Source organism: Opisthorchis viverrini, assembly GCF_000715545.1.
Source record: "Opisthorchis viverrini unplaced genomic scaffold opera_v5_376, whole genome shotgun sequence".
Classification (NCBI taxonomy): domain Eukaryota; kingdom Metazoa; phylum Platyhelminthes; class Trematoda; order Opisthorchiida; family Opisthorchiidae; genus Opisthorchis; species Opisthorchis viverrini.
This window is the reverse complement of record NW_008752033.1, coordinates 398,228-408,339: the sequence shown is the minus strand read 5'-3', so window position 1 is coordinate 408,339 and position 10,112 is coordinate 398,228. Positions and strand designations below refer to the sequence as shown.

Here is a 10,112-nt window from a genome sequence, read left to right as displayed (position 1 = left end):
GCCAAAGAATCAGGAATCAGACAAAACTCTCCCCCCCCCCCCCATTGTGATTTACGTGCAACTCCTGACTGGTGTGTAGAAGAATGTGTAGCTACTCAGGACAACATGTAGTAGAAAAACAAGACTAAAGCTGTAACTATGCCAGGTCATCCAAATCCAACCACGTCCACGTGAGAAGCGCCGAACTATGTCCTTCAAATCTGATTGGTCGCTATCCTACCCAATCGAAGTGCGCCCGTAATGCCAGTCGCACGACCGTCTAACCGATATGCTGAGCGTAAAACTGGTGTGGAGCCAGCAGCAGCACACGAACTCAGAGACTCGGGTGCAGGCATTCCATCGTCGAACGATATGTGGCTGCTAACTATGGGGGTAGCTTGTTACTAATCCACCGTTGCATTCCCGGACATTATAGACTAATGTGCGTTTCCAGAATAGTCCGTCGCACCAAAATACAGCGGACCCTCGTAGGACATCATCATCATCATCAGTGTTCAACACTAATGCTTCACTGCCCTACAACCATGATTTATTTGAAAACCTTATTATGAAGAAAAGAATAAAGGTGGACAGGGAAGAGGCTCAGAGCTAACTAACTACAATTATTCCGAGGTGCCTACACCTCCAAACACTCATTCAGGAAACCTGGATAGAAACTGACAAAACGAGCGCGACTGACATCGATTAGCAGTCATATCTAACAGGGTCTTTAACCGGGCCCAGCGGGGATTACGCGGTCCCCAACCTGGTAGACGAGTAGCACAGATAGCACCTGAACGTTTCGTAATCTCTTTCATACCCCTCTGCCCAGTCAGAGGTTGGCCACCTCTCTGATCCGCCCCTCTGGATTGGGCATGGAAAATAGCACTCTCTTTGACAAATGATGACTAGGCAACACATGCCCCGACCAACGAAGCTTCTGATGCTGGACACATTCTTCAATGGAAGTACCCGTTGCACAACCAAAAACCCGCTTTCTGACTGGCTCGTTACGGACAAGCCGACACCAATCCACACGAGCTATGGTTCTGAGACAACGATTGCCGAACACCTGAAGAAGTCTCAGTTCCGCTGCTCGAACACGCCAAGCCTAACAGCCATACAACAAAACAGCCCGCACTATGACCTGATACATACGTCCCTTGACGCCATAGGTGTCTCAAATTAGCAAACGCAACCCGAGCCTTGCAGATCCGTGCATTGACCTCATCTGTCACGCTACAATCAGAAATTATACAACTTTCGAAATAAGTAAACAAATTCGAGTGTCTCACCTTGGATTGTAAGTGGCGCCTTTAGTGACTGCATATCCAGGAACATGTGGGTAGGAAAGATAACGCTGCATGCGATTTGTACTAGGCCACATATGCTATCAGCCGCAACGTGCCTAATTGATGGTCCGTAGGGATCGAACCTGAGGAGGGGGTGGGGAACGCAGAATTTGGACTCTAAGGTGAGTGTGGAGGATGTCCGCTGCCCGCATTAATCGCGAGATGCGCACCAGCACATGGGTCGTCAGTTTTCAAACTAGTTGGTGCAGCAGTGGCTCCAGAAAGGCACCTCTAGCACTGTTGTGGGACTGATACTGTGGGATGTCTCAATAGTAAACCCAGGATACATAGCTCTTCAGTTAGCCACATAATCGCACATCAGAGCAAACTGGCAGCTTGGTTACAAAGGGTATCAGTTTACACGATGACATGAAACAAGCGGATTCTACGGAGATGCCTCCTATTACCACAACAGGTATGGTAGTCCGTGGCCCAGTCATTTGCTACATTAAACAGACAAATTCTTTCTGCAACTAGTCGTGAGTAGGAGGCAGATCGTTCAGATGCATCCTGCAGGGCGAGGCTCACATGAGCAAATTTGTGCTCAGCTAAAGATACTGTAACACAAGGCTTCAGATTAAAGCCAACGGGCTGCAAATGATGTCCGACAAGATACAAATATGAAGAGAAACTCATGAACTACGCCTACTTGGTAAATACCGAACAAAGCGGTACAGGAGACAAGCCGCTGGAAAGTTCTAATGATTGTTTGAGGGTACCACATATAGTGGAGTAGTACTCCGGAACCTTGAAAACGGGTCCACCTGGAACCTCGAAGCAACCTTCACGTAATACACTTTGAGAAAAAACAGACGGAAGACTCACGCAAACTTAGTTCAAATCTCCGGTTCAGATCAGTTGAGCATATAAGTGAGCTCGGGTACGGAGGATGCTGACTATATTCAAACGATTTTTGGGAGTTTTACTGGCTCTTTCCTTTGCATGTACACAAAACCATGTGGCTGCTTAGAGAAAACATGGCATATGACGGTCACCGGCAGGCTAATATGAGCTCAGCTTATCCCGCAGAGCAATGTCGTGTCACGTGGCCTGGCGCTGAACAGCTGCTCCACTGACGAGTCCTCGGATGAAAGGTCCTTCTTGCAGAATAACAATGGCCTTTGGTTTGTTTATTTATTGACGCAGGTTAAAAACTGGTAATATTATCAAACAAAAGACGCGTGATGTGGAGAAGCTAGGGGATAATTAAAGTGCGAAAAACACGTAATGCGTGGCTAAAAAGTACCTTCAGCTTCAGTTTACACGCCTTAGTATATCGACTAGTCCGAAAGATCTTGGGTATTGTTACCGACGTATCTGAGCTCGTAAAGGATGCGATGAACTACTCATCGTCAAAACTGAGCAAATCTTATCGGAGATGGACAGCCTTTTTGGCACTGCCGTCGCGAACGCACTTATGGTCATGACGATACGTGGCATGCGCAGATGGCCAATCAATTTGAAGCTGTTGTGTCTGCTGTTATTTTGGGTTTAATGAATCAGTTCTGGCTAGATCCATTGTGTCATTGCATTACGCTGGCCGAAGTTGGCTCGGTGGTCAAAGTGCAAATACACTGACCGGAACGCCGTGGTTCGTGGCCGAAGTTGGCTCGGTGGTCAAAGTGCAAATACACTGACCGGAACGTCCGTGGTTCGAATCCGACCTCTGTATCTCGACTGCTCCTGTCTAGGCTTGGGCAACCTGGCAGTATCTCAGCCCCCTTACTTCCTTCGGGTGGCATGGCGGCTGGCCACCAAAATGGTGTTACCTTGCCTTGTATTCCCTATTCTTCATTCCAATGCGTTTTATTTCGCAGGCACAACTGTCGATCAAGACTTTTGATGCAAAGCGTTGCCCATTGTGGCTTATCAAGAAACAGAGTGCGTTACACCGGAAACTAGTGGAAGTTGAAACAGTGTTTAAATAACCAATTTCCCTCGAATTTCCGTTCAAAGATCCATTGATCCGGGCTACCCAATGTTTGCTCACAGCATCGAAAAAACACAATGCAGCCGAATTGCGAGTCTTCTGATGAATGCAAATTTCAAACACTGCCTTCCATGAGAAAGAAGAAACCTACCAGCACCATTTCACACTTTCTATGCTAATTTACACAACTTTGGACAAAAAGAATGGGCAACTCATGTCCAAATACAGAAACATGCGCCGGTATGGGTAGAAAAACACATCTTAAATCCGGACCTCGTGATCGCTAGCGCTGAAGGCTATCTGCATCAAGATGCATCAATTGACGATTCACCTTGAAGCTCCTTGAAACGGAAGAGCAAGGGAGCAAACCCTATAAAAAATAATATGAAATTTCCCCAATCCATCAACCGAAAGAATTGGGTAATCTACACAGTTTAATTGATGGAGCTTCTATGTCAAAAGCGGAACGCTGTCCAAATAAAAAAACTACCGATTGTTTACCAAGCCCTTGTTAGACGATTAGCTCTCAATAGGTTCCAAACTTTTCCGGCGCTGAGTTTGATAATGAAGACAATGAAGCAATGTCGTCAACCGGCTCATCTTCTGATCCCTCGGATGAAGAGGACGAAAAACCGTCAGTTGCCTCAGGAAACCGCAAAAGATCCTTTCTCCGACCTTTTGGCTTTAGCGGAAGATCAACCAAGCGCTCCAGCAGGTTCCTCAAAGGGATCTGAAGACTCACTTTCTCCCGATGCACTGCATCGTCTAACTGGGGCGTCAATCGGGTCAGACACAGGAAAAAGGCTGTCGTTTTCCGGACGGATAGTACAAATTGGGAGAAAGGGAGGTCATAGTCTTCGAAACTTGGACTCAAGGCGTGCTGCAGAGGCGGAAAGACGTCAGTTGCCCGTCGCAGGTGGCGCTACAAAGCGATCCTCTCGGACGTCCGCGAATCAGAAAAATAATGTTACTTCGATGTTTTCTATGTCTGTGTGTAATTCAGGGCCTATTCTGCCGCCTGGTGAAGAACCATCATGCTACCGGCTGTTCGGTACGACAAGCATCCATCTGCCCTCTAATTGGTTCATTCAAAAGGGGGCTACGACGCAGTAGCCAATGTGCAAACAATGATAGGACGGTAATGTGGAGCGATTACGTTTGCGGAATTCCTGTCCACATAACACCCGTCTGTTTGACTTGCTTATTTCGGTGAGTTGAACTGAGGAGTAGCCACTTGGTGCTCATTAGCCACCGTGGAATCCGTGCGATACTAGCGAGTTCCGCCACTCGCCGGACCAATCATTCCAGAGCGCAATGCGTTCTAATGCGCTCTATAAATATCACAAATAACTCAACGACTCAGCAGACTTCAAAGGCCCGCTGCGTAATCCAGCTGGAAAATGTTGACAGGTGAGTCGTTCGATCAAAGCGACAGCAAAATAACAAGGGCGGTCACTAACTGAGTAAAAATTCAGACAAATCGAAACAAAAAGACTCCTGTAGTTGATGTCTCCGAAACTGGGGACTTCATCCCATGAAACGCTGATTGAGAACCATCGAAGTAGGGTTATCGTACTGTTGCAGGCCCGAGATTGTTCTTAGGAGAGGAACCGGTATTTGCCAGATTGCGATCCTTTCAAAGTGGTGCTGGAGCAATGAATCAAAGAGTTCAACATGCGCACGCAGTTTTTGTGATGTTATCGGTAGGTTGCCACATATCACTGATAGACAAGCGTAGCGTAAGTCACTAATGGATGTGTCGAACCCGTCGATAAATCAACGTCGAACGTGTTTGTCGTGTGCGAACCCAACAAGACAATAAAAATAGGACATAGCTACGCATTCCACTGGATGTTGGTTTATTTCTGCAAGCTATCAGGCGACATCATAATTTTCATGATGCACGATGGAGACCGCGAAATCAAAGGAACGGAATGACTAATGGACTATCTAATTACAGGCAGTAAGTCAATCCAAGCGAGTTTCCAAAAAGGGTTACATAACGTGGATAAGTGGACATTTCAGAATGACACGGGTGTGGCAATACCTCGGCGGGTACGCGCAATGCAAGGCAAGGAGAATAGGAATGATGCTGATGACGGTAAACGTCGCTCGCTTTGTGGTGTTTAAAGCACCCATTATATCGCATTTGAACAAAAGCTTCGAGAGTGGCGAAGATTTGTCAACCAGCCAATTAGCTAAAAATTACCAATTGTTTACCAACATCTCTGTAACTAGAGAAAAGCTGTTAATTCCGACTGCCATAGATGAGCAGTTGAGATACGATATATCTGCGAGGGTGACTCAAGCTGGAAATGAGTAAACCAGCAAGTGAGTGGATGAGCAGGCGGACTCGACGACGATCTAGGAAGCTATAGAGGAAAACAGCCGCACCGCTGCGTCTTCGATTGTAGTTGAAGTGCTACTCAAATTCTAATAAGGATTGACAAAATACATATGTTGACATTTGTTTTTCTGTCTTTGCGGACGTAGGACAAGTGCGGATTAAAAACAACATATAGCAGAAAAATAGTGAATGATTGGTTGACCTCCAAATGTCACCTGATCAAGCTAACCGAGTCGTTTGCTTCAAAAGTTTTTGTGCGCGTAGTTTGTGCTGGTATGATAGGACAGACAGTGTTTCACCTATCGTTGAGGACCTGTTTTGTTGCGCATCAAGATTCGAAATGAGTTCACTTGTTCCAGCTAACCATCTGAGTCTAACATACGATGCATGAATGCGAGTTGACCTCGGATCTGGAGGGTGTTGTGAATGACAACCAAGTCCGTCGCGCGTTCCGCTTCACATCTGTCTGTCCCCATCGTATCTGCAGTGAAGCGATGCGTGGTTGTGCAGGCCGACATAACAGCGAAATTGCGAGGCTGAGCGAACAAACTAATGATTAATTGAGTGTCCTGATAGCTGGATGCATGCACTAGAGTAGTGCTGACCGTTCACTATTGCCAATTCCATCATTACGTCAGCTCACAAAGCTTTGGTGAGAAATGAAGCGTCCTATAAGTTGGTCGCGGGGATTACAGAATGAAACGAGTTTCACGGGTCCGAAACTATATCCTTTGGGTTGAATTAAGTAATGTTACAAGAGCACAAAAGCTTTGAAGCGTTTCGTTTACCCCGACGGCCACAATACCCACACAAGAAAGTCATCAATTTGCATGCATCAACTAGTTTGCTGGTTTTGAAAGGAGCAAACGAATGTGCCGATGAACAACGGTCAATCTCAGCTGGACGGCAATCCAGTGTCAACGCACTCTGTACCCACAATGTTTTAATCCAGTGTCAACGCACTCTGTACCCACATTATCAGAACTTCTCTGATTACGTGTATCAGGAAGGTCAGCTTCCTGAAAGCAACTACCACGACTCTCAGCTCCGCTAGATGTTGACCAGACAGACAACACCTCCTCAATATGCAGCGCGTCACAGCGAGTCAGCGTTGATCAAGGTCAGACAACGCCCTCGCAATATGCAGCACGTCGCAGCCTCGTACCGAAGCCAGCGTTAGCATTGGACCTGCATCCACAATGTGTTGCGCGATTGGTGACGCTGATTGGGGAGTTGAATTCAACTGTGCTGCTTCATTTGGTTAGGTGGCAAACGTTCGGATCAACACGCGCTCACGGGTTGAACTACCGTACGTCATCCAACAGTTAACGTTGTAGACGCTTTTACAAAAGACAAATTTCAAACGGCCAAACACTAAGAAACAGGGCAGCCCAGTAAAGTACAGTTGGTGAAATTCCTTGTTTCGCACTGGTCGACAGTAGTCAGTGGCTTGAGTTTTTTTGTACCGTCAGAATGTCTGTCTAGGCAGGGGTGTGAATCGACCAATCGGTTTGACTAAGTAAGCTGCACTGACTGCAAAAATACACTACCAACAACACTCAGAAACAGTAACAAAAAGCTGACACCTTCAAATTGCACAGCAGTTTGAGCGCAAGAGATAAGTGGACACTTCGGGTGGATATCCGAACTGCCAACAATTCGTAGATGAATAGCTGAGTCGCTTAAAGGCATCGAACCTATCAAGTAGTGAGTGGTACAAGCTTAGGGAATACTTTAAAAAAGGGATGGCAAACGCGAGAATCACGATCTAGTGGTCGGAACACAACTCACTTGCTGTTCGTTCAAGTTGGTATGTGAATTTCTGTTGAACATCATGGTTCAAGCGTTGTTTTCCCCCCCTGGTGTGGTAGGCGGGCTGGTACTGCCGACCGACTGTTCTTACAGAAGTGCGGTGGAAAAATCCGTCCTGTGAAAAGTCATCGACTCGTGGTCGTAGCGGTGGTGGACCACGATACCCGCTACCGCGTGATCTGCGCCCTAACCCGCCTGTATCCATATATCTGCCACTTGTCTGGACGGTTGGAGAGGGTGATTTTAGTTGGGCCGTTTTCGTGAAATATCTTGCAGGATTGTGCAAGCCACCATTCTCGCACGGAGCTGAAAAACGAAAAGAGTCAATAGTAACTCCATATCTCCGTAACTGCATATCTCTGTGGATAGACAACCCGATCAAAACTGATTTCTGTTGAGAGGTAGTCCCCATGCGACAACAATCGAGGTAAAAGACAGCGGAAATAATGCGGCACTGCTCTGCGTAAAACATCCAAAGGTTCGACCACTGTTACTTTCCTTGAGCCAGAAAACTACAGGTTCAAAATAGTCTTCAAATACAGACGGTGGCAGTTTGTCCACTTACCAAATCCAACGGGAGCAAGCCGATATATCCGAATCAGTAAAGTGTAAACAAGAAGACCAAGGTCACTGTACCATGGCAATGAAAGGTCGGCAAACGGATTGGTGCACTGAGAAAAACTAATTTTACCTGGTGAATTTTCAACCTGGGGCAACAGGATAACAAGTAAATCTGGATGAGAGGGCTAGTGGCCGGCGCAGTATCGTGCTGTCTCGCTCCTACGCCGCACACGTGTACGCATTCACATGAATCAACCCACAAAACCACCGTAAACCACCGATGTCAGTAAGAAGTCCCTACGCAGTAGGTAGTGTAGAAGCTGCTCTTGGTTGAGCGTCCCCATCCTGATGACTCAACGCTCTCGGGCGAGACATTTATGAAGATTGGTGATTAGAAACCTTTCCACGGACGTTTGGCTTCTGACTCTGCTTGCAGTGCAGCGCGACCATAATTAGATGCTCAGAGACAGATGACCTAAAGGAGCCATGGCGCCTTGCATCACATAGAAGCACCAATCCGGAAGACCCTCATATGTTGCTCAGATATGTCATCGATTTTTACCAAGCTTGGCAAGACTGGAATAATTCCTGACGTTCATAGTGTTATCGAATCCCGAAAGCCCTTCACCTGTACTGGAGCCCATCAGATGGGCTATTCACCAGTCACCATCAGCAGCTACAGACCGATTGCAATTTTCAGAGTAATTTAGACTGTTAGCTTCGTTCAACTAAGAATGTTGGATCCGAAGAGAACTGCGCACTGGAGCTCACAAGGGTAATGTATACATGCAACCACGGTGGCACATGATTGGAGGTCGACGAAAGTGGTCAACTATACAGTAACGGTCAGATACAGTAACGTGCCTAGGCTACGTTTGACAGCAACTCCAACCGTAGCTTAGAGGTCCTTATCCGGTATGCCCTTCTTGGTACGGCGTTGGCAGCGATCAGTTACGCGGTCTAAATTTCCTGAAACACTAGGGCACGATGGGTCTGACTTGCGATTTCTCCAACTCGGGAGAAGGATGTGGTCGAACATGGAGTGTCCAGCTACCCTGGCCACTGAACAACGGTCACAAAACCGTTTAGAGTGGGACCATAAACGAACTGGTTTGGGGTTTGGGAGCCAATCGTTTCTTCTGTACGTTTTCCTAACGAGTGGAAGAGTTTACGAACACGATAGAAACACTAGTTTTGTTCCGTACACACTTTAGGCTCACTCACTCAGTTTCTTCGTGTGTTTGAGGCATCCTTTTGGCCTTTTCCTGAAAGTGCCCAGGGCCCAATCGTACTCTTAGACCACCAGAGAGCATACACAATGCCCCTATTCCTCTAATGGGCAAGGAGAGATCTGCTAACTGCTTTTCTCCTAAAGACAACTATTGCACATGCTCTGATAATTGCTAAGTTCATCACATGGTAAACACCTGACCAGATCTGTGACCACCAGTAACCAATCAAAAAGAGCAAAGCAGGTTCAGACACACTGTTAATTACGCCCGACCTAAAACTGCCACCTTGACGTGGTGGTCGGGCTTGAGTTCTGCAACGATCCCGCGCGCTACACTGGCTGGAACTTCGTTCCACAAGGTGCAACTATGCCAGGAAGGCCAAAGGGGAGCAGCCAGACCAAGAGCAGCGAGACCCCGCACTACGAGTAATCGTGCTACGAGGCGGTCTGGGGATAAAGTCGTACTGTTCTCTGCGACAGGAGTGTGAAGGCAGTAAGGTGTTTCCCCCAGGCGACCAGCATGTCCATATTTATGGAAGCAGCGATGCTGCCTTCCCCCGAGGAAGGACGGGTTAGAAAAGGTCGGCCCCAAAACCTGCACACTCCGATTGCCCAACGGTTGACCGTGACCGCCGGCGCATTATCCAATACGGTCGAAATGTTTTTAAAAGACACCTGCTGTGCGCAGCCGCATCAGGAATCAGACAGTAATGCCTTATTCCCTGCGCCCTCGGGTTAGGCCAACCCCCTGCAGCCGAGCAGGTCAGACTATTGAGTCATCGGCTCCGGGCAGGGTCCCCAAAGAAAACCCTACATTCTCCCATTGCCTTGTGGGTCAGGCTTTTGAGTCAGAGGCTAGAGTCAGGGTCCCCGAACAAAACCCTACATTCTCCCACTGCC

General features: G+C 47.4%; 2 protein-coding genes across 2 annotated transcripts in view; one reads left to right on the top strand and one right to left on the bottom strand.

Moving 5' to 3' along the window:
* T265_10512 (hypothetical protein) overlaps positions 1-10,112 on the bottom strand; it is a gene marked incomplete at both ends in the record, with an annotated part of 38,350 nt that overhangs the window by 18,662 nt on the left and 9,576 nt on the right. Inside the window, 2 exons of the mRNA XM_009176900.1 lie at positions 7,400-7,726; positions 7,986-8,091. Of these exons, the coding sequence (XP_009175164.1) occupies positions 7,400-7,726; positions 7,986-8,091 (433 nt within the window). The remainder of the gene's footprint in view (positions 1-7,399; positions 7,727-7,985; positions 8,092-10,112) is intronic.
* On the top strand, positions 3,826-4,374 carry T265_10513 (hypothetical protein; the record flags this gene model as incomplete). The annotated part of the gene is made up of 1 exon (XM_009176901.1): positions 3,826-4,374. The coding sequence occupies one exon, from the start codon at positions 3,826-3,828 to the stop codon at positions 4,372-4,374; it is 549 nt and encodes a 182-aa protein (XP_009175165.1).